This window comes from Ustilaginoidea virens, chromosome 1 (genome assembly GCF_000687475.1).
Source record: "Ustilaginoidea virens chromosome 1, complete sequence".
NCBI classification, from domain to species: Eukaryota; Fungi; Ascomycota; class Sordariomycetes; order Hypocreales; family Clavicipitaceae; genus Ustilaginoidea; species Ustilaginoidea virens.
The window spans coordinates 6,609,953-6,633,186 of NC_057316.1; the positions used below are offsets into that span (position 1 = coordinate 6,609,953).

Sequence of the window (23,234 nt, forward strand, 5' to 3'; positions counted from 1 at the left end):
ACCTGAAGGCAACCCGAAGGCAACCACCCCCGAAGGCGACCTGAAGGCGACCTGAAGGCGACCTGAAGGCGACCTGAAGGCGACCTGAAGGCGACCTGAAGGCGACCTAAAGGCGGCTGAGCAGTGATGACGCTACGTGGGCCACAGGCACGTGCTGCAGCGCGAAGCGGCCATGATTGGGCACCGACAGGGTCCGCCGTCACATCTCCGCCATCATGAATGTTCGTTCCCATCATCCCCAATGCCAGGCCCCATGCCGTCCCTCGTTCCCGACCACTCGCCTGCTTTACTCACCGCCAGCGTCCTGTGGGCTTATGCGCCAACTCGTTCCCAACTTGAACCCTTTGAGAATCTGCTTCCCGTTTTAAAAGCCGCACTCCGGCCTCTTTTGCCTGAGTTTGCTCCGCTTTCCCGACGCCTGCGAACCTGCGAAAATACCAGCGTCGCAAGTTGACAACCCCGGGTTGGCCTACCTAGGAGCCGGCTTATAGCGGCTCTTGTGCCCTGTTTCCCCTGCGCTAGCGTGCTGGACCGCGCTGAAACATGGCCTGGGTGCTTCCATGACCGCCACCTCCGATCACGCAACAACGCAGTCACGCAGTCACGCAACATTTCTAAATCTTGCTCCGACGACAATCTCTCCCATCCTTCTCTCCTACTCGCACGCCGCTTGCTATTTTCCTAAGGAGCCGCCCATTGTGTCCAGCCGTCGGTTGGAGAACCACGGCCCGTCAAGTGAGCTGTGGTTCTTCGTGTTGCTAAACCTCAACCATGCCCATCTTCCAAGACGATTTCGATAGCCATCATCATCTTCCTACCCAGCCAGCTCTGCAAGAGTCGCTTTCTTTCAGGCCGACTTCTCCGATCCCAAGCCATCTTTCCCACCAGAGCTTAACAGCAGAACTCTGCGAGGGGCTCGTCAGTGACAGCCCGAGACGACCTTCCACCCCGGGAATTGACGACGATGCTGCTGCCATCTCTTCTCGGGCGGAACTGATCGAGAGGTTAAAAAAGGGGGAGAGTCCGACATGGATTCCGAACCGCCATGTACGTTTGCTCCCCGTGTCGGTGCCGCCAAAACCTGGCCATTCTTGCGGTGCAGGGTCTAATCCCACATGCTCTCTCTGCAGCTCGAGTCCATCTTCCAGCGTCGCGGCAGTCCAGCCGGACGCCACGCCAGCTCACCCGACTTCCAGAGACTACCGTCTGCGGTGCAGATGACACCAGGGAAAGCAGACAACGTGGCGACGACCCTGGCGGTCGAGCGACTGCAGGAAGGACTGAGTATCGGACGGCCCAGGTCGGCATTGCACAGTGGAGACTTCACCAACAGCCATGCAGGGCAAGAGCGGCGTCCGAATCGTTGCCGTGAGCGAGTCGGGAGCCAACTGGCACCCGCTGCGCCCTGGATCGCGACATCGCCACCTCTGGACTTTGCATCCCTTGGTTTCGAAACAAGCATGCCCTTCCACGGCGACCCGGGAAGCTTCCCATCCGTTGCCGCCTCGCCGCTTTCGTCCTCCCTCTCGTCCAGTTTCGCATATCATCCACCCACCAGCCCGCTGGTTCAGTCGGAAAGCAATGAAGAACTCGACTTTCCCAAGGCGTCCTCGAGCCTCGATCTGTCGTCGAGAGAACTCGACGGAAACCTGCGCGGCCTGGGCTCGTTCAGCTCGACGCCGTTCGCTTCGCCGTCAACGAGGCCGTCTGTGACCAGTTTGGGACTCCATCCCGGCAGGCGTGAGCCCTATCAAGCTCACCAGCCCCGGAGGTCCTTGGCGTCGATACCCAGCTTCGGCGCACAAGGGGCGAACCAGCAGTCACCTGCGCTGTTCCGTGCCAGGAGACCTTCAATCGGCTCAGACCCGTCCCCTCTCCACAACGCATCCATGGTCGGGTCGTATGAGGAGAGCATTCTGCGGGGACGAATGTCTACGACGCCGTCAAAGCCCTTTGACTTCCTCGCGCAAATCGGAGTCTTGGGCAAGGGCAAATGCAAGCCTAGCCTTCGCTGCCCGCCTCATGTAACCCTTCCATTCGCGGCAGTGTACTACAGCTACGGCGGCACTTCACACGGCCGGTCGCTTTGCGACGATGGCCCAAGCCCATACGTGGGCCAGATTGACCTGGAAAACGGGCTCTCCAACTCGGAGGAGGAGTCGAGATCCAAGAGAAAAGCCCGCGGTCGGTATTTTGACCAGAAGCCAGCCAGCGTCGCAGAGTCCGCGGACGTCATGATGCCCGACTCCTCCGATCCCGAGGATCGACCCAGGCCGTCTCGACCAAAGCGTCGGATGGGTTCTCCCAGGACGCCCCCCGGCGGCAGCTACCGTATCCCCGAAAAGGGCCAGGTGCAAATCATCATCAAGAACCAGAACAAGACGGCCGTGAAGCTATTTTTGGTGCCCTACGACTTGTCGGGCATGGAGGCCGGAACCAAGACCTTTATCCGGCAACGCAGCTACTCCACCGGGCCCGTCATCGAGAACGTCCCCAACCCGAGCGAGACGGACGCCCAGAGCCGACCCATGCTCCGCTACCTTGTCCACCTGCACATCTGCTGCCCGAGCAAGGCAAGGTTCTATCTCTACAAGGGCGTACGGGTCGTTTTCGCCAACAGGGTTCCCGAGGGCAAGGAAAAGCTGCGGATCGAGACGACGTGGCCGGAGCCCAGGTTCACGCCGTACAAGCCCATCAGGGTGATGCGTCCACCCGTCGCCATGACCTCCGGGCCCGGCGCCTTGCTGGCTGCCGAAAAGGCCCGCCGCAGACGCAGCCTGGGCGTGTCGTTTGGGGCCGCCGCGCCATGCCGCGCGTTGGACACGGCCGACGGCCTGGAACTCGCCGGCAGCGGGAGCGCGCTGTCCATCGAGCCAGTCCCCTTCCGGCTGCCCTGCCGAGAGCCTCATGCGGACAGCGACGCAAGCGACTCGGCGGCAAGCTACCCAGCTGCCGGCCTCCGGTCCCTTGCCTCCTCGCAGGCCAGCCGGCCCTCCACCAAGGACTCGGCAGGTAGAGACGCGGGCCTGTGGGATGCGAGCGGCGGCCTGCCCTACGAAAAACTCAACCGGGGGGATTTCGGCTACGGCGGCCATGCTTTTTCAGCGTTTGCCGGAACCGGCACGCCCGGCGGGACCGAGGGGCTCTTGTCGCGACGCCTGCGCTCGTTGGGGGTCAACAGGCCGCAGCCGCCGGAATCGGCCGAAGAGCTTGCTTAAACGTGACCATACCGCGAGCGGCTGCCATCCCGGCTTTTCTCGTGGGGGGGGGGGGGGGGTAAAGGGGGCTTGGCTATCACGCCCACACCGACGCACATATGGCAAGCAACATGTGGTGCATAAAGATGCCGGTGGAACCAGCTTGAAAAGCAAGGATGACACCGTAGACTGGTCCGGGCAGGGCTGGCAACGATGCCGGTTGACGACTCCCGCCCCTTTGCTGGTAAGGCGTGCTCTGGTCACGGCACGCTCGTGCGAGCTGCATCGCTGTAGTTAGATAGGCTGGGGCCCCGAGGCGCACCCTGATATCCCTAGCGGGCGGGCGGGTGTTTTCTTTTCAGAATTACACGCACACAGCTCCTGAAGTTGCTCCGTGGTGCGAATATGCGTGATGGGGAAAGTGACTCCTAGTTCTATATACCGCTACATGATGATGTCCTTTGTACACTGCCGTGACTGACTGCATGCCGCCCAGATAGGTGGCCTGGTCGTTGTCCACGACTCCGCACTGCCGTAAGCTACGTGCCCCCCGGATGACCTGGTGCTTGTCCTCCGCCCCCCGTGTTGTCACCGTTGCGTATCCGTTCTCCCCCGTCTCCTGCCCGTTTCGACATGTCCCCGGCGCCGGCAAGCTTTCTCTTGAGAATCATCTTGACCGTCTCCAAGTCCTCGTCCTGCAGCGGCCGCCGCTTCTCCCGGTTCGCAGCACGCCTAGCCTTGGCCGCAAGCTTTCTCTCGAGGATCGTCTTTTCGTTGCGCGAATTCTCGGCCAGCTGGGCCAGCTGCTGGCTCTTCCGCCCTGCGGTATCCTGCGCCTCGGTCGCGGGCTTCTTCTCGGGACCGGCCTCTTCGTTCCGCGAGTCCTTGACCCGATAGGCTGGCTGGCTCGTCTGTCCTGCGGTGTCCTGCGCCTCGGTCGCAGGCTTCTTCTCGGGGAGGGCTTCTTCGTTCGGCGAGCCCTTGGCCCGCAGCGTCTGCCGGCTCTCGCGCCTCGCGGCGGTCCGCGAGGACGGGGCGCCCGTCTTTCCCCGCCGCTCCACGCGCAGCTGCCTCTGGAGCGCCTTCTTGGTGGCCCGCAGCTCGTCGTGCGACAGGGGCTTCAGCATGTCCCTGATGGCCTTGGTCATGCTCCTCCTCTTGGGGGAGACCAGCGCGGCGGGCAGCAGCTCGTAGTCGGTGGTCGTGAAGGCCTGGTGCAGCGCGGGGTGCCGCTGCTCAATGTCCAGCAGCTTGGCCGACACGTCCGCCGACCAGGCGGCCAGTTTGCGCAGCTTGAGCCACTGCCGCTGCAGGCCGAGCACCGTCGCCTTGGAGGCCTTGAGCACGCGCGTGTTCTTGAGGTCCCGCCGTTCCTCGGGGGACTCGGTCGCCGGCGCCCACCCGCCCCAGCGGGGCATCAGCTTCTCCTCGCACCACTCCATGGCTGGTTCCCAGAGGCCCATCTCGGTCAGGTACCGGATCGCGAGGTTCCAGTTGGTGTTTGTGAGCCTGAACCCGGCGCTGGTGACCTGCTCGACCGCCGCGAGCAGGCCGCGGCCGTCGTTGGTCTCCCTGAACGCCTTTGCGACCACGTTGAGCGGCCGCGCCAGCTCGTACTGGTGGGCAGGGTAGATGGTTCCTTCCGGGCTGGCGCAGGTGGCGAGCGCGGCATCCACGGCCTGCTCCCACATCTCGCGAACTCGGTCGAATCTCCCGTCCTTGAGGTAGCCCAGCATCAGGGCCGAGGCGATCTCCGGCGGGAGCGTGTTGCGCTCCTTGTATTCCGGGAACGCTTCCATGTAGGCCGTCACCAGCTGCTCGACCGTCTGGAAAGCGCGCAGCTCGACAAGCAGGAAGACGGCGCGGCCGACGTGCTTGGTCTGCTTTTTCAGCTCCACCAACCCGCCGGGCGCCGTCCAGGCCGGCGGATCGGCGCCGGATGCCGCTTGCCGGGGCCGTTGGGACGGGAGCATGGCCAGCAGATGGTCCACGAGATCCTTGGCCAGCGCCTCTGTTCTTTCTGCCGACGGGCTGCGGCGGACGGCGGCCTCGACATAGGAGACGTGGGCCTTGAAGGGGACTGCCAGGCCAAGCCAGCGCATCTGAGTCATGACCGCCTCTGCCAGGCTCAGCTGTCCCGCGCGAACAGCGCCTGACATGACGACGGCGAAGTGCTCCGGACCGACCGGGAACATTCCGTTTTCCCGCGCTTTCTGAAGCAGGCGATAGGCCGGCTGTATCTGATCCACGTGAACCATGGCCTGGAGCAAGAACTCGTGCGTCTGGTTGTCCCACTCCAGGCCATACTTCTTCATGGTCATCAGCAGTTCCTGGCACTTGTCCAGGTTGCCTTTCAACCCGTAAAAGTAGATCAGCTGGTTCCACACCAGGGTGCTGGTGGTGTTGCGCTCCGAAAACTCGGCGCAGATCCTTTCGGCGTCGACCAAACGATCGTTGTGACAGCATACCATCACCAGAGACAGAGCCATTTCCTTTGAGAGGAGGACGCCTTGTCTCTGGGCTTGGTCAAAGTAGCCCAGAACGGTTGGCATGTCCCCCCTTTTGGCCGCCATGGCCATTACCTGGGCATACGTGAACGAGTCGGGGTGGCTGACCTTTTGGATCTGCTCGAAACACTCAACAGCGCGTGCTTGGTCGTCCGTTTTGGTGTAGCATTTCAGAAGACTGTTCCAACTATCAATGTCGGGTCTGATGCCGTACTTGTCCGTCATGGTTCGGAATTCTTGTTCAGCCCCAGCAACGTCGCCAATCTGCGCGTACAGGTTCAAGGTACTTCGGAAACCCATTGGCATCGTCAGGACGTTTGGGAACTTTTGCGTATACCGCGCCCATAGATCCTTCACCGCCTGGACATCTCCGGTGGCGGAATAGAATTTGAGAAACTTCTCGTAGCCCCACTGATCGAGGTCGCCCCATGCCTGGTGCCAGTCGCGATACACTTGGGTGAGCCCTGCAGCATTAGCAGGATAATAAAACTCAAACAGCTTCTGCAGCAGTGACACAGGCGTTTTGGTATCATCGAGCTTCCCATAGTCCGAATATATGTCGGACAGAATGGCAAGTCCTGCTCTTGTTTCGGAGCCTTCCTTCCATCGTCTCAGCATTCGATCCAGATACTGTTGAAATAGTCCTTGGTTGTTCCAGATTCGAAGGATTGCTCTCGCTTGCCTCGGCGAGCAAGGTTGTCGTAATGCTTGTTCCGCCAGCCAGCGGCGAAGTGCCTCCAGGCCCAGTCTCGTATCTGCGTACAAGTTGATTGCCCGCACAGGTTCAACCGTTTCCGCCTCCAGGTACCGTTCAAACGCGAAGTACAGATTGGCAAGATCTGGAATGTTAGCGGTCCAGTAACGCTCGTTTATCTGCGGCTCAGGTATCGAGTCCGTCTTTGGTCCCAGAATTGAATGATAGCCAAGCCAGATTTTCAGCAGTGCTGGCCAGTCTTTGTTCTGAAGAGCGTCTTGCAGCAAAATTTCGAGTCCCGCTCTCGAAAGCCTGAGGGTAAGCCCTGTGGTAAGCTGCTCGATTGCGGCCGGCTTGTTTCCAGCACGCAGGTGCAACAGCACGCCAGCGGCCTGCAAATCATCGTCCCATTGATCAACTGGGGTTTGGCGAAGCAACGACAGAGCTCGACCCGTCTCGACTATGTTGCTCGATGTTGACAAGTAGACAGTCACTGCAGCGCGCATGGCCTGCTTCTGTTCTCCGTCCAGTCTGCAATACAGATCCCACACGTCGTGGTAGGACCTCTCCTGTGGTCTGGAAAGAAGATCTTTCAATATCCCAATGCCGGCTCCGCGGCTCGATGGAGAGTGTCCGTCGTCAGTTGCCGAGCTGTGCTGTTGAGGTTCGGGAACGCTGGGGTTTCGCTCTACGGCTGAGCCCAACTGCTCGTGCGATGGGCTTTGCGTACTCTGCGTGGCATATTGTCTGACTTGATCACCTCTCCGACTTGCACCGTCACCACAACGGAACAAGACAGGAGCGTCTGCCTCGGTGGCAACCGAATGGGAGAAGAGGTTCCGCGTTTGCGAGACTCCATCCGGCCGGGCGCCATCTTGCGGTCGCGGCATTCTGGGGTAGAATCGTCGCAGCAAGGCACGGGCTCCTCCTGGGTACAAGAAGTCGAGTAAGAATGCAGAAGCTAAAAGTCCGGTTTGTGGTGATGGCGCCGCAGGGTCAACAGCTTCCTCCTCCCTTTGCAAAGCTCTGATTGAGGCCGGCCATGTGCTGGAAAGCTCGATTGCCGAGGCTCCATGCTGCCAGAATCCAGTGTGGAGCTGTCTGAGACGTTCGGATGATCGGCCGGGTTTCGAAAGTACGCGCTGGATTGTGCGATATTCCAGGGTGGCGGCCGTCCTTTCCAGCATGAGGCCTGATATGATGTAGCCAACTGCTAAGCCCGAAGAGATAACCTACGAGATTCGCATGCCCGCAGTTGGGAACGCCGCGCCAGGGGTTAAGAAGATGTTGATGAATCGGACGACTGGCCACGGCTCGTTTCTGTTCGGCAGGCTGCAGCAAAACAGCAGTCAATCGATCGACTCGAGAAAAGATGGCGCGTTCGGTCCGTGTCAATGGAAAGAGAGATGATGAAGAAAAAATGAAAAAAAGAATGACATAAAGACAGAAAGACAAAGTCCCGAGTATATGATTGTAATATCGCGATCGAGGTGATCAAGGTCGAGCAAAGGCAGGCGGTTGCTGAAGAACTCGGCCTTGGAACTAGTTGCCTTGGATCTAGTTGATGGCAAAATCAACTTGCAGTTGACGCTTGTGGCTCCTTTTTTTTTTTTTTTTTTTTTTTTTTTTTTTTTTTTTTATCGCCGCAGCCGCCAGCAGTACGGAGGCATCTTGGATTTTTGACCGCCCAGAGCACGTGCGAGCCGCTGGATAGGGGGTCAGAGGCACGGAACTCGGTGTATCGCTGTATCTAAGGAGGACTGCGAAGTACAAGTAACCAACCATATAGCTTGCAGTGTTGCATGTTGCACGAACAAGTGCTCCACTCGGTACTTGAGTGGACTTCAGGAGCCTTGACCAATAAAGAACTGAGCGAGCACATCAGTCTCCTACAAAGTGCAGATTACTTATTCATTCTTTTACTAGGACTACCCGGGATGAGTAAGGATGCGAAAGATGGAAGATACGGAATCGATAGTGCGTGGGGCTTGCGATCTTGCTTGCTCCTTAGGTTAGGTACCTGAGGTTTAAGCTGGATACGATTATAACCCCGTCACATGGCTGTTCAGAGAAAGATCTATTCATTTTCAATCAACCTTTGAAGGCTTTGCCTTTTTGGTATCGACTAGCTAGACCAGGTACAAGTGGTGCAGTATTAAAAAAAAAAAAAAAAAAAAAAAAAAAAAAGACACGCATAACACTTTCCGTTATCGCAATTGCCAAGTGCTGTAATCAACGCCAGAATTCCGGCGAACAAGACTGAAGAGAAAGCTTTGAACGCCTGGACGGAGCTCCCGTGTGCCCGTCTTATGCAGAAAGATGATGCGCAGCAAACTGACACCCATAATGAGGGGGACAATAAAGGGGGGAACACGGTGTTTGTCTTGATCCTTGATACCAATCTTCCGCTGATTGCGGTATGGGTAATTGTAAAAGACGGCGGGCGAGTGGTCCCGTACGGGCAAAAAGGAAAAAAAAAAAAAAAAGGATTCCTCTCAACAGCAGCATACGCTTCCGAGTCAGACCTGTTGTTGCATGGAGACGCCAAATGTACACGGGGGTTCCGACTGGAGACCCTCGTCACGTTCGAACAAGACCTCGTTTCTCAGACGAGAGAGAGTGTCGGGAGAACGGACTGCCTCATGACGCCTTGGGACGCCACGACTTGGACTTCTTGTCCTGTGACGGCGGCCAAGTGTTTGTTCGGTCGGGGAGGCAATGCGGGAAGGGCAGTGCTCCCGGCGAGCCCGGCGGAGTTGGTTGTACAGCAAAATCTGGCTCGTGGGAGATCTGAGGGCGGCCGGAGACGTATTGCGAGAAGGCAGGGGATAAGGGGATGTGGCTCGTCGTGGTGATCTTCCTCGCAGCGTGGAGGACTCATCGGGTCGCAGCGACTTTGACCTGACGGCTCTGGACAGACTCCGAGATCTCTTGCGGCCCCGGGACACGTCTTGGTCGGCAGGATATCCGGTGGGAAGAGTGTCCCTCAAAACATCATTGGCCTCGGGCAGGAGGGCCATTGCGCTCCGGTTGGGGACACCGTCTTGAAGGAAATAAGCACGTGATGAGGGGGAGGATCTGAGCAAGCAGGTCCAGCTCTCCTAGTTCAAGGGAGGAAAGTGGTCTCGTGTGCCCGGTTAGATGAGAACGAAGAGGGCGAAGCGGAGACGTGCGGTGCGGTGCGAAGCTGGAACTTGGACGACGGGCACTCAAAGCGTGGGTTGGTGGTTGTTGCCTAGAGCTTGAGAGTCTGAGGGAGGTGACGGTATAAAGGGGCGGAGGATGAAAGTCGAGAAGTATGTATGCATCCAGCAGGGGGAAGGGAGAAAAAAAAAACAGTTCAACCGAGAAGTGCAAGGTAGATGAAGGGTAGAAACTGGGCTTGGGAGGGGTGGGTAGGGAAAGAGAGTTGACCGAGCGTGAAGGATTCCTGGCCGAGCCCTGGCAAGGGAAAGTTTAAAAAGAGGTTGAGGCTAGAGGCCATTGGCGCGTGCGCAAATCCCAGGGTACAATCAAAATAACTTGAAGCAACCAGACATTAGGCTGGTACGTAGGTTCCAAGTGCTGCGTCTAGCGAGCTGCGTCCAGCGTCCCGCGGCCGACTGCCGGGCGGTACAGTACATGTAGGCACCAGACCAGACCAGACCCCCAAGGTCGTGGTCGTGCCTGCTTGCTGCTGTTGCAAAGACGTGTGTGCTCTTATGCGCCAGGCATGCATGACAGCGGACCAGGCACCGCGGCGTGGGCCCACCAGCGGCGAACCACGCACCAGACGGCTTGCTGGCATCGAGGTCACCTGAGCAAGCGCGAGGTGAACCCCCCTCCAGAATGGCACCAGAATGGCACCAGAACGGCAAAGCCACAAAACCTTGACGTTGGCGCTTGCAAGCTGGCACCATCATCCATGCAAAAGACGAACAAATCGGCCGATCAGAACGACCTCCCCCCCTTCCCCCCCTCCCCTCCCCTCCATATCAGACAAGTGACAGACACCAGCCGGCACGCCTGCCTAGCTGCAACAAGCTAGACCTAGGCACCATCAGCATCAGCCTTGCCGACGCCAGCAGAGGACCGGCCTTTGCCGTGCGTGTGAGATGACGGAGAATCGAGATTTGCTCTCGCCAGGGCACCACCACCACCACCACCAGTGGCAAAGAAGGCGCCGTTGTGAGCAACGACGCCATGTATTCGTTACGCCCGAACCCAAGCAGCTTGTCGACGGGAAATGGCACCAGACAGCACTACACCTTCCGCCACTGCACATGGCGCGGGCATGCGGCATGCGGCATGCACCTTGGGGGAACCCATGTCCCATTGATGTCTTGTGTGCCCAGGCGGCCGAGAGTTGCGACCCAATAGTACGAGGTCTCGGACGGACTCGCACCTCAAAAGGACAGGCGGGCTAGAGCAGCTTGGAGCAAGGAGCAAGGAGCAAGCAACAAGGCGGCGTTGCCAAGCGATTTGGCGCTTCCCCGGAATTTTAGCCTTCTAGCCCCTCGACGAGGCAGCGGAAAGGCATGACAGCAAAACAGCATCCGAGTCCCCCGTCCACCAGACTTGGCCGAAGATCTGGTGGCAGGCTTCATGTTGGCAGCAACGTCGGGCCGCGCTAGCAATACGTGCGTGCAGCGTGCAGCGTGCTGCGGGCTACGTGCTACGTGCTAGTTGACGTCTGGTGCTACGTAGTCGTTGGGCCATGTCCATTCCATTCCATTCCATGTCCAGAGTCCGGAGTAGTCATTGTCTGGAGTCTGGTGTGTCGGTGGTCGGTGTGTGTGTATGTGTACTGACTGTATTGTATGTACGGAGTAGCAGCGCTGGCGGCTGGCTCATCCAGCGGCAGTGTGTGGCACTGTGTGGCACTGTGTGACACTGTACATACGGCACCAGACTAGACTTGTCTGCCCCGTTGCCGAGACACGCCGTCGCTGCCATGCCACCCCCTTGGCTGGTGGTTCTCGTTTCATCTCTTTTCATCTCGTTCGAAATTCGTACTCTGCACGGATACACATTCTCGTTCCATGGCGCCCCCGGCTGCCCGGCAAGTGCCGTCGGCATCATCATTCAGTCATTGATCTGGCACGGACCTGTCCACAACCCCACAGGTGGTGGACAGACAGCACAGGCCTCCACGTTATACGCCGTCCGGACAGAGTCCAGCCCGTCCAACCAGCTCCATCAACGGCTCGACAAAGCACGGAGTGGCTCGCCGCATTGATTGATGATCCTATCCTCGTCCCGCTTTCGCTTTGCTAGAGCCTTGCGTCTTGGCCCGGTCCTCTCGGCGCCCCCGATGCAGCTGGTGCATCCCATGTCCCCTTGCTGCTCGCCTCTTGCTTTCGTTGATGAGCTTGCGGATGGAAACACTTCGGGCATGCTTTGACGACCTCTCTCGCATACGGAATACGCGCTGTGGATTGCGACGCCGACGGACTGGGAGTTCCTCCTCCACCCGGCTTGTCACGTACCCCTGCCGTTGGGCATGTTGTTGTCGCAGCTACGGTAGCACTCGGCACCCAACATTGATGTGAAGGCTCCCAACACACAAGGGTGGCAAGTATTGTACGGGGCAGTTGCAGCTAAAAGGACCCGTTTTCGTGAGGGCAGGGTCATCTTTGCCTGGCTCCTCCAACCCATCTCATCTCGCCTTGGTCGGGTTGAACTTTGAGCCAACAGAGAGCCCCCTTGCACTAACGCCTCGGCAAGGTCGCTCCGAGCTTTGGGGCTTTGGACCCCAGAAAATCCCGGGGCGCAAGCATGGCACATGCATGGCCATAATCAAGGATGCGGCTTCCCGGTCGGTCGTTGCAGAAACTGAAACGCTCGTTCGTTCCCAGGCAGGTGATGGTAAAGAAGTCAATAATACGGTTCATGCTCTGGAAAAAAAAAAGAAATAAAAAAAAAGACGCTGCCTCAATGATGCGTGATGCTGGACATCTTCTCTCATCTGGCTGGTGCTGCATCTGCATCCTGACCAACCCAGACACGCGGATGGGCGGATGGCAACGTTTGGCTGGCGAGAAACACTGGACACGGTATGGACAAAGCAGTGAACCCGTGAACCCGTCAACGTGCCGTCACGCCGTCGACTCGATTACTCCCGGGCTGCAAAACAGTGAGCCCACTCCCAAGCAACGATCAACGACGTCGTGTGCACCACCACCACCACCACCACCACCACACACACTTCAGCCCGGCCAGGCTCACTCGACACGGCCCCTCAGCCTCTCCCAGTCATTCTCCGTCATGCCGAAATCCAGCTCGTCATGCCACCCCCTGTTGAAGTAAATCGTCTCCTTCCGCCTCCCCTCGAGCCGGAAGCCAATGTCCTGATACAGGTGGATGCCCCTCTGGTTGTAGCTCGCAGCTACCATGCACACGGTGTGCAGCCCGGCGTGCATAAAGGCCCAATCCAGCATCCAATTGATGGCCTCGCGGCCGTAGCCCTTGTTCTGGTACGCCCTGGCGAGCACAATGCCCATGTGAGCCGAGCGATGGTGGGCAGTTCTCGGGTCGACGCCGCCCCATCCAATGCACATTGTTCCGATGATGGTGGGCTTTCTTCCCTTGTGCGGTTTCGGTGACGCGTGTGATGCGTGGGGCTTGTCCTCGCCCTCGCCCTCGCCCTCGCCCTCGCCCTCGGGTGGTCGTAGACAGATGGCCACGCCGAGGAGGGCGTTGCTCATGGCCGCCAGCTGGTCGTCGAGGTCTTTCTCGCCAATGGGTCGCAGGGCACGGCTCGACGCCAGGGAGAGGACCACGGGGTCCTGCTCGGTCTGGGGGAGCGCCTCCCTGATGTCTTGGTTGCTCTGGTCAATCTTGATGAACTCGAGGCGTTGCGTGCGCCATGCGTCGACGATGTCGGTTGCCGAGTAGTCCACGCTGCCGGTGGGCGAGGTGGTGTCGACGGGGCTGGTCCTGGACATGGTCGACGGAATCTTTTCAACGGGCACGAAATCAAATCGCAACCCAAGGAAAAGTGTGACGAGGCAGGGATGATTTATTTCAGTCGCCCTGTATATACACGCAAATTCCCACGTTCAACCGGCGAGCCAAACAACAAAGAATCCGCCTTGATTTCTCCAGTCGCACGCCAAGGCAGGCATGGGCATTTAGGCACTTCTCTCTCTCCCTTCCCTGCCCTTCTTCCCGTCTTCCCTTGGTCATCTGCTTACTGCGTACCGGGTACGGGTACCTACGTTGCCGGTTGAGTCAGCGGCGACGGGGGCTTTTTGGAAGACGCGACAGAAGCTAAACCCAAACCGACCTTGGCCCCCCTTTCCGCCGAACAGTCAGTCACTCAGTCAGTCGGTCAGTCGGTCGATACATGTCAGCGGCACCTTGGGACAAGTCAATCAATGCTCGTGCTGTTAATTTCCATATGCGTCTCGCTGGGCCTAATTTACGCAAGGCGTCACGCAGCACTCCATGTTCCTTGCCAATGCCAGCCATCATGGTCTGCCTGCTCCTGCACAGGAAACCGCTGACCCACCTGCAAAGGAGCCTTTGAGCTGTCGTCTGGGTTGCTACGTCGTGCGTTTGCTGCGTTTGCTGCGTTTGCTGCGTTTGCTGCGTTTGCTGCGTTTGCCGCGTTTGCTGCCGAATAAAATGCCTCAGGCCCTCTGCGTTCCATGCCCTTTATAGGAGTAGATCGGAAGTTGTTCGTTACTATTGCCCCGAGTTGCTGGTGGCTACTCTACTACACCTACTCTACGCTGCATGTATTGACCCGTGCCGCCATCTGCCATCAACGCTTCAGAAGCCAAATAAATAAATACATACGAGCCGCATCTCAGATGCGCTGCGATCCGCCGCGATCTGCCGGCCATGCTACCACGGCGTAGGTTGGGAAATTGCCCGTCGTTTGGCCGTGGTGGCGCCAGAATATCAGCAGCACAGGTGCTAAAGGTTGACGTTAGGTCTGAGTCGATAGAAGAAGCCAAGCAGAAGCCAAGCAGAAGCCAAGGCTGATCTGATCGCATTCAATGCGTCGAGTTGACGGTTGACGTGGCCTGTGCTGCTGCAGTGAGTCTCTAGTGACTGCACTGCAGTTCCGTCACTGTCATTGACTGGTCAACGGGCCTGGTCTGGTGCCTACACGTATGGGCCCGTGGGGGGATCTGGCGGCCCCCAGGCCCCATTGCTCCGGGCTGCTGCCAGCCTGGTTCGTCGTGCCTCAACGTCACTCCTTTTTTTTTTTTTTTTGTGTTGGCATCTGTTCAACCAGCTTGCCGTGAGCCGCGTCCGACGACATTGCCTGTTGAATCTCGCCCTTGCGTGTCTCCAGGGTCTCTCACGATTTGCTTCTTGACCCTCTCCTTTGGCCTCAAGCCGGCCGAACCTTTATCATTTTGGCGCATCGCGGACCTCGAATCGGCGGGCCTCAAACCTGCGGCCTCGAACCTGCGGCCTCGAACCCGACGGCCCCCTTTGCGGAATCGTCCTATTCGCCTCACAAAGCTGCGCATTTGACCCCCGGGGTAGACGACAAGTGCCAACTCTTGACCGTATCCTTTGCGGGAAGAAAAGAAAAAGAAAAAGAAAAAACCAGCATCATCCGACGCGGTTGCGATCTACAGCACTGTCAAGAAGGTTGGCGCAGGTGCCCGTTCCCCCCCCCCCCCCTTCCCCCAGGGACAAGACTGTCTGTCCGTCGGTGGACACCTCACCCCCGGCGCGAAAATAAATCATGCCTCGCGATCGACCCCCCACCACGGGCTACGAACGCCTCGCCCAAGCCGACCTCAGCGACGATTCCGACGCCGATCTGGTCCAGTCGTCGGCTTCGCTGCAGCCGGCCGCGGCGCCGCGCTACACGCCCATCAGCCAGCCTCGCCACCGCTCCGGCGCCATCAGCCCCCAGACGCACGCCCAACGCCCCAAGTATCGCAAGCGCGCCGGCAGCTCCGGCGGCGTCGACATCAAGGCCATCAACGCGCGCCTGGAGCGCTGGGCCGACGAGATCGCCGCCAAGTTCAAGCGCGGCCGGGGCAAGAGCGTGGCCGGGGGGGAGGAGGAGGACGAGGAGCGGCTCGAGATCCACCACTCCGTCTTCCAGCCGCCCGAGGGCGTCCGACCCGTCACGGCCGAGGGCCTGGCCGAGACCCGGGGCGGCCTCATGTCGCGGTCCGAGTTCGAGGCCATCGTGGAGAGCGTCCGCGTCGCCATCCGGCAGGAAGTCCATCCGAGCATGATCTCCCAGGGCAGCTCCGGCAGCTACTTTGCCAGGAACCCCGACGGCAAGATTGTCGGCGTCTTCAAGCCCAAGGACGAGGAGCCCTACGCGGCGGGGAACCCGAAATGGAACAAGTGGATTCACAGGAACTTGTTTCCTTGCTGCTTCGGGCGAGCATGGTATGGCCTTGCCCGGCCTGAAACCCTTTTTTTTTTTTTCTTTTTTTTTTTTCTCCCTTGTCCTTTTTGCGCTCGCGCGAGCTGTCACATCATGCTGACTTTTTGTGGCTCTTCTCCCCCCCCCCCCCCCCCCCCCCCCCCCCGACGCCCTCCCCTTGTGTAGCCTGATTCCGAACCTGTCGTACGTGAGCGAGGCCGCAGCCTACGTCCTCGACTCGCAGCTTCGCACGCACCTGGTTCCCTACACCGACGTGGTCTGGCTGTCCTCGAAATCGTTCCACTACCCCTTCTGGGACCGGCGCAGCTTCTACCGAAAGAAGAAGACCCTGCCTCCCAAACCAGGCAGCTTCCAAGTCTTCCTCAAGGGCTTCAAGGACGCAAACGTCTTTCTGCGGGAGCACCCCTGGCCGGATCAGTACTGGTCCGGCTTCAGGACCAACGACACGCACAGGAATCGCAAGAAGCGGTGGACGGAGAGCTGTCGCCCGTCCACGTCGGGCCCCCCGGACGACGCGGATTCGAGCGACGACGAGACCCTGGCGGCCGCGGAGGACTCGACGGATCCTCCCAAGTTCTCCTGGACGGAGCCGATGAAGCAGTCGTTCCGGGAGGAGCTGGAAAAGCTGGTGATTCTAGACTACATCATGAGGAACACGGACCGAGGCCTCGACAACTGGATGATCAAGGTGGACTGGAAAGCTGCCAAGGTCTCCCTCGCCTCGGACCCCGTTCACCTGAACATGGAGACGGGCCAGGACGAGGACGAGGACGGGCACGAGGACGGGGACGAGCTCAGTCGCCCCCGGCCCGTTGATCTGGAGCAGATGCCGCAGCCGGCGACGCGCGCGCCATATCCCTACCAGAGCCAGCGGCCAATGAATGCGTCAAGCAACGGCGCGGCGTCCAAAGAACCAGCCATATCCATCGGGGCCATTGACAATTCTCTATCGTGGCCCTGGAAGCATCCCGACGCTTGGAGGAGGTAATCCCCCCCCTTCTTTTCGTCTCCTTTTTTCTTGCACGATACGATGTAGCCTTGACCCCATTCCCGTTTGCTAAACACGCCAGCTTGCAGTTTCCCGTTTGGATGGCTCTTCCTCCCTGTCGACCTCATCGGTCGGCCGTTCTCCCAAAAGACCAGGGACCATTTCCTTCCCCTGCTCACGTCGACGGCCTGGTGGGCGCAGACGCAGATTGCGCTCAAGCGCGTCTTCCAGGTGGACCAGGACTTCCAGGAGCGCATGTTCGCCAAGCAGATCGCCGTGATGAAGGGCCAGGCCTGGAACGTGGTCGAGGCGCTCAAGACGGCGGACCACGGACCGCTGGAGCTCACGCGCCGGGCCAAGGTGTGCGTCTGGGACGACCTGGTCGACGTGCCCGTGGCGGTGCCCATGCGCGCCACGTCGTCGGAGCTGCGCCGCAACGCCTCGGCGCGGCAGTCCATGGACGAGGAGGCCGACATTGCCGGCTCCGGGGGGGCGGCGGCGGCGGCGGCGCCGCCGCCGCGGGAGGATGCCGCCACGGACCTGCTCGGCCTGCAGTCGGCGCCGGCGGGCATGCCGCGCTCGGGCCGGTTCGACGCCGTGCCGAGTCTCCACGAGGACGACGCGGCGCCGGCGGCGGCGGAGCGCAACCCGTTCAACGGCCACGGCCTCGGCCACGGCCACGGCGCGTCGCGCTCGCTCAACGTCTACGAGCCGGCCCGGCACTACGGCCCGCGCCAGCAGCGCAGATACTCGTTCGCCTCGCCCGCCGCCGCCCGCCGCACCAGCAGCACCATCGCGCAGCAGCTCTACGCCGACTCGCACGACCTGTACGGCGGCGACGACCTCGAGGGCGACCTGGGCTACGCCGCCGCCGAGGGGCAAATGGGCAACCAGCGCAAGGTCATTGTGGAGCGACTCGAAGCCGTCAAGAGCCGCAACCCCGTCTTCACCTGGTGCTGAAGGCCCCCATCTCCCTCCCAGGGCTCGCTTTCGCTTTCGCTGGCGTTCTTTTTTTTTTTTTTGTTGCCTTGAAATTTTTTTTTTTTTACCGACCGCATCCGATGCAGCTGATTTGCCCTTTTTGTTTTTTTCCCGTTTGATGTTTTTCGACCCCCATCCAAATCCAGCTGAGAGCTGCACCCCCTTCTCTCTCCCCTCCGACCCAAAAAAAAATAAATAAACAAACAAAATGATGGTAATGATGCGCACAACCCCCCGGTGCCAAACTGCGTCGCTGCAAAGCCACGGCGTTTCGTCCCCTCGTACGAGCCGCTCCCTGCGCGCTTTTCCAGGCGGACTCCAATGACCCCGAGGGCGAGCTGGGGGGCGCGGTGCAACGGCATACGTGGAAGGAGGTGCGTGGCATAGATGGCGGAGGCAAGGCAGATGCTGGTCTGGTCGGAAGGGCGGGTGCAGGACGGCTGGTTTTCCGTATGCAGCATGTCTGGGATGCTGGGAAAGACGCAGGGGACAGACAGGTAGCTGGGGCATGGAACAACGGGACAGCAAGGGAGATGCAGGACGGGGACAACAAAAGACACTAGACGCAGCTGCGAAGACACAAAGACGGCTGCGAGAATATACAAGACAACTTACTGTAAAAGAACTCGACTGCGAGACAGGCAAGTCAACTGCAAAGAAACAAGCCGACTGCACACCACAAACAGCGAAATCGCGGCGGGCAGGCTGCCCGCTGGTCGCTGCCAACCCGACGGTTCGGTTCGGCGACGGGGAGCTAGACAAGGGTGACAAGGGTCACCTGGGACGAGACACGATGGCTCGCGCCGCTCCCGTCCCTTGATCACCGGTGGCTCGAACCAAGGGAGGACAAGGAGTAAAGGACACGACACCACGACACCAGTGACGTGACCCAAGGACCTTCCTTGTTCGGGATCGGCAGACTGTAAGACGCATGCCCGCAGCCAAGCTTGCTTTCCCGCTGAATCTGCATGCACCGAGTACCGGGGAGGAGTCGTCTTTGCCAGCCTGCGTGCTTTGATGGATTCCCTCCCTGCCCTCGTGCAACCGCACCTTGACTTGATGATGCCTTGCCTTGATGTTTTGCCTTGATTAAGGCATTGATGCCTAGACCAAAGCCTTGTTTGTCCTTTGGGCGGCTCCAAAGAAAGTCCCCCCCCCTTTAATAAATCCGTCGCGCAAAGTCCAACTTGCTTGCCTTGCCATCAAGATTTCCCTTGGTCGACACTTGCGCCACCAATATCCAACACAACCGTGGGACGAAGCAACTCGCGGAAATTGTCTCGCCCTTTGTGGAAAATGGCTCGGGTGCTGGGCAACCAGCGCAGTCTTGGGCCCAAGAAGCCTCTTTGTTGCCTTCATAATCACTCGTCCACTACTCCGTACATGCGGAGTAGTAGTTGCCGTGCGGCTTGGTATGTACGTACCCTTGCGACACGTCTCTGCTTCTTTACCGGGTCAACCGTCAGAGTGGCTCTCTCCTCTATCCGTGTGATCCATGTAATCCAGGCACGCACGGGACCGTTAGGCGTAACCCGCGCGAGACAGCTTCCGCTGTGCCGACGCTGCCAACTGCGCTAGCGTCGAACCACCATCTGCAAGGAAGACGCCTGAGTGCGTGTTGTCGACAAGTTCCTGTAGCATCAAAGGGAACACAATGGAGCGCTTCGAATGCCGTGATACTTCCGCAATCAAGTAGACTTCCAATGATCCCGCATGGTGCTTGAAAGCTGACCCTGCCTATAAGTTGTAAACATGCATTGTCAGGGGTGGTGCCGTGTACCGGTCCCAGAAATTCGCTCCCGATAACTATGGCGACACAGATTGGGCCCAGCCCAGCCCTTGCGCAAATTCTTCGTTCCATTGACAATTTTCGAGAGCCAAGCCCGTTCCACGCCAAGTTTAGGTGACACAAAGGCACCGCCTTTCCAATCTTCCGGATATGTGTGGGCACTCAAGGCGTCAGCAGAACTAGCAACCTCCTGATGGCTGTCTTTTTTTAAATAATGCTGCCCCTCTCTAGTTTTGTGGCATGTTTTTTTTTTCTCTTCTGTGTTTAGCCTCGAATTTGTCGGATCGGTTTCATTCCACCTGCATGCAGAAAGAGGCTTGAGAACCGGCCAGTAGGTAACCATCAGTCAGCCGTGTCCGTTGGAGCGGACCACTCGGACGTACGTGCGTTTATCGTGATTCATACATGCTGGTGTGACCTGAACTGAGCACAAGTTTTGGATTTGGTCGTTTGATGCCAGTAATGCCCGTTGTTCGCTGTTGTGCCATGACGACGTTCATCGATAGGCATTCAATCATCTCGTGTGGACCAGCTCGTCTTTGGTAGCCTGTGCTGTTCGTTCATGGGGAGCGCTCGCAAATGTCAATGATCCTGTTGGCTGTCCCTCCCTCCATCCAGCATTGAGAGAGCACGTCTCCTAACCAAGCGGTCACCAATTTCGATTTTCGCAAGTTTACCAAGCATCTTGAAGACATGGGGCATCTCAACCGATCTGCTGAATGGACTGCATCCATGTTGGATATGCAGGCCATTTGTTATGGACGTGTGTGTGGGACGGAATACCTCCATTGGCCGGCTACTTGGCAAAGCTTCAAGGGGGCCTCGCTGTAGAAGTGGTCACACGTCTCGGCGTCCCATCACGCGGGCTGGCAAGGAGACCCCTGAAGCCATTCCTGCAGCGCATCATCTTCCCTGCAGCTGTTGGCCTCTGGCGCCGAAAGTCAGGACCAGCGGATCCGTGCTGTTGATACAAAAGAGAACAACTTTGGCCGCACTTTTTTTTCCCAGAGCCCGGACCCCAATAACTGGAGCGGAACTTGGCATTGGGCAGCACAGCCATGATTCCCCTGCCGATGGACGTGTAGACTGGCTTGCAAGTCATGAAGTAAAGAACTATCATAAATGTCAGGCATCTTGGTCTTTCATCGTGCTCAAATCGTAAAGGGTACACCATTGGCGAGCAAGCCTTTGGCCATCTTTGTGGAAGCAGTCGGCTCGGCCAAGTTTGCGACTCGCTCGAGAACTTTGCAGACCCTCCGGCCGCCCGTTTTCCTCTTGAGGGAGGAGGGCCAGGCAAGTGGACCGCGTTCCGTTTTGTCACAGAACCACATACAGGTTTTCTTCTCCATTCGCAGTACCCTCGGCTGTGGCGGACAACCGGGTGACAATTTAATTCCCCGAATAAAACTCTGGGGATCCTGGTCCCGACTCTGACAAAGCCAAGGGAGATGGACGCAGAGTATGTATTGCCTGCACCACAAGGGGAGCACGGAGTAGTTGCTCGTTTGCTGATGATGAGGGGAAAGAGACGGGACTGTCCCCCTGGACGAGTCTTTTACGGAGACTGTCGAGTACCACGGCCGATTATTCCAAAAGTACGCGCTAACAAACGGCGTCTGTTTCTCCCCAGTCGATGAGGTAAGAAGAGCACAAGCATCTCTGCTGACTGGCAGAGACATGCAAACATCGGTGTCCGCTAACATACAGAGCAAGGACGAAGTCGCTCGCCTCGAATTGATGCATTCCGTGCTCTGCCGAGTCTTTGACAACAGACTCATATTCCCCCCGGTTACCTCACCAAGACGAGTGCTCGACTGCGGGTTTGGAGCTGGTGATTGGGCCATTGACGTAGCGAAGCATTTTCCAAGCTGCGAGGTAAGTACGACTGTCGAGTGCAACTTGGTCTCGAGCCTCGTCATTTTCCCCATCTCCGGGGTTCCTTGAATCGGCGCTGACACTGGAAAATACAAGGTGATTGGAATTGACATCAGCCCTCATATGATACCCGAAGACCAGCCACCCAACCTCGACCTCCAGATTGACGACCTGAACGCAAGGTTAGTGGTGAAGAGCATTTTTTCCGAGGGGTAATGATTATCTGACCACAGGTTGGGATTTTGCTCAGATTTACTTTCCCTTCGGCCCACTTTGATATGGTTCATAGTCAAATGGTCAGCGGTGGGATCGGCATCAATCGATGGAGAGGATATATGCAGGACATATTCCGCGTGCTTCGTCCAGGAGGGTGGTGTCAGATGGTTGAAGTATACTTGAATGCTCAATCAGATAATGGAACTCTGACCAGGGGCGAGTACTCACTCTGATTGTCTTGTCGAGGTTTCCGAGCGGTGGCTAATCGTTGGGAGGCGTCAGCAGAGCATGCGTTGTCCAAGTGGTCAAGCCATTATCTCTCGGCATTGCATCCTTTCAAGAACCCTCGCGCAGCTCTGCAGCTAACACAGCTGATGGAAGGCGCTGGATTCGCAGAAGTCGAGTCGCGACTGCTGACGCTGCCAATGTGTCCTTGGTCTAGTGGTTCGTCTCTGGAGCCCGAGCTATCGATCCCCGACATAGAATGGGTACGCGGACAACCCTTTAGCTGATTTCCTTTTTCCTCGCAGAAGCAAGAGAGCGTGACATCGGGCTGGCCAACGTCGAAAACATTCCACTGTTGCTGCGCTCGCTGGGACTGTACCCCTTGACCGAGCTGAAAGGGTAGGAAGGCGAGCCCAACCTTGATCTTTGTGACTTGAAAACATATTCACAACGATACTTCCAGCATGCCCGTGGACGAGTTCGACAATTTGATTGGCCAAGCAATGGCAGAGGCGGGCGATGCTTCGTACAAGGTGGGAAAATTTCTTCCGGCCAGGTTTCTTTCGAGGCCGAATCCGCTAAAGCTGTTCATCCCGCACAGGCATACTTCCCCTTGTGAGTACTCTCCCCATCTTTCCTTTCCCAAAATCATCAGGGACCTAGGACAGTTTTCCTCACCGGTACTTTTTTCCAGGTACGTCTGCATAGGGCGGAAGCCGAGAAGATAACGCGGCGAGGCACGGCAATAGAAGGGGGAGGTGTTAGCAGGCGGTGTACAAATACCAGCGCGGGACTGGATTGCTTGATCAAGGCAATTATAAGTCGAATATGTACTTGTATGTACTTGCGCCTGCGGAGCTGTGCTTTGACTGACCCAAAGGCACCGATGATCAACCAAGGCCGGCTGCGTTGGCCAAAGCCTAGGGCGACGAATGATGAACTTGAGGGCCAACCGCTGGGCACGGGGGATACAATGACAGCACTGGAGGGCTTGGTGACTTGGGTCTTGTCGACCGGTTCTTTTTGCAGCCTTGCTTTTCTGCGCGGCCGGCTCACGAGGGCAGGTGCTGGCAGGTCTGGCAGGTGCCGGCTGCCAGCTGCCGGCTGCCAGCAGAAGAGGGCCGTGGAACTAGAATGTGATGGGTCTGGTCTGTCTGTCTGTCTGGCGGCTGGCTGGCTGGCTGGTCGATGTTGCTGACTGGAGTGACGGGGCACTTTGGGTCAATGATTGCGTGCATCGCCGGCGGCATCGACAGGCAGCCATCAGCACCCGCAGGGGTCAAGCATTTGGCAGTTTTAAAAATCTACATTTAGCAGAAGAACCCAGCCACCCGAGGACACATGCCAGGGGCAATGAGTTAAGGGCTGGGCACCGAGCGGGTTGCTCCTCCGTATTCCATGTTGCATGTT

General features: G+C 58.4%; 6 protein-coding genes across 6 annotated transcripts; 3 read left to right on the top strand and 3 right to left on the bottom strand.

The window, feature by feature from the left end:
- Window positions 1–771: 771 nt before the first annotated feature.
- On the top strand, window positions 772–3,218 carry UV8b_01522 (uncharacterized protein; the record flags this gene model as incomplete). Its single annotated transcript, XM_043139020.1, has 2 exons — window positions 772–1,047; window positions 1,131–3,218. 2 exons carry the CDS (start codon window positions 772–774, stop codon window positions 3,216–3,218), a joined length of 2,364 nt encoding a protein of 787 aa, XP_042994954.1.
- Window positions 3,219–3,736: 518 nt separating this feature from the next.
- On the bottom strand, window positions 3,737–7,585 carry UV8b_01523 (uncharacterized protein; the record flags this gene model as incomplete). Its single annotated transcript, XM_043139021.1, has 1 exon — window positions 3,737–7,585. The coding sequence occupies one exon, from the start codon at window positions 7,583–7,585 to the stop codon at window positions 3,737–3,739; it is 3,849 nt and encodes a 1,282-aa protein (XP_042994955.1).
- Window positions 7,586–8,917: 1,332 nt separating this feature from the next.
- Window positions 8,918–9,418, bottom strand: UV8b_01524 (uncharacterized protein; the record flags this gene model as incomplete). Its single annotated transcript, XM_043139022.1, has 1 exon — window positions 8,918–9,418. One exon carries the CDS (start codon window positions 9,416–9,418, stop codon window positions 8,918–8,920), a length of 501 nt encoding a protein of 166 aa, XP_042994956.1.
- A 3,183-nt stretch (window positions 9,419–12,601) lies between these two features.
- On the bottom strand, window positions 12,602–13,324 carry UV8b_01525 (uncharacterized protein; the record flags this gene model as incomplete). Its single annotated transcript, XM_043139023.1, has 1 exon — window positions 12,602–13,324. One exon carries the CDS (start codon window positions 13,322–13,324, stop codon window positions 12,602–12,604), a length of 723 nt encoding a protein of 240 aa, XP_042994957.1.
- Window positions 13,325–15,087: 1,763 nt separating this feature from the next.
- On the top strand, window positions 15,088–17,698 carry UV8b_01526 (uncharacterized protein; the record flags this gene model as incomplete). Its single annotated transcript, XM_043139024.1, has 3 exons — window positions 15,088–15,752; window positions 15,916–16,734; window positions 16,828–17,698. The coding sequence occupies 3 exons, from the start codon at window positions 15,088–15,090 to the stop codon at window positions 17,696–17,698; spliced, it is 2,355 nt and encodes a 784-aa protein (XP_042994958.1).
- Window positions 17,699–20,956: 3,258 nt separating this feature from the next.
- On the top strand, window positions 20,957–22,552 carry UV8b_01527 (uncharacterized protein; the record flags this gene model as incomplete). The annotated part of the gene is made up of 10 exons (XM_043139025.1): window positions 20,957–20,967; window positions 21,035–21,146; window positions 21,222–21,383; window positions 21,480–21,565; window positions 21,634–21,815; window positions 21,885–22,043; window positions 22,130–22,223; window positions 22,288–22,357; window positions 22,426–22,439; window positions 22,519–22,552. The coding sequence occupies 10 exons, from the start codon at window positions 20,957–20,959 to the stop codon at window positions 22,550–22,552; spliced, it is 924 nt and encodes a 307-aa protein (XP_042994959.1).
- Window positions 22,553–23,234: the final 682 nt, after the last annotated feature.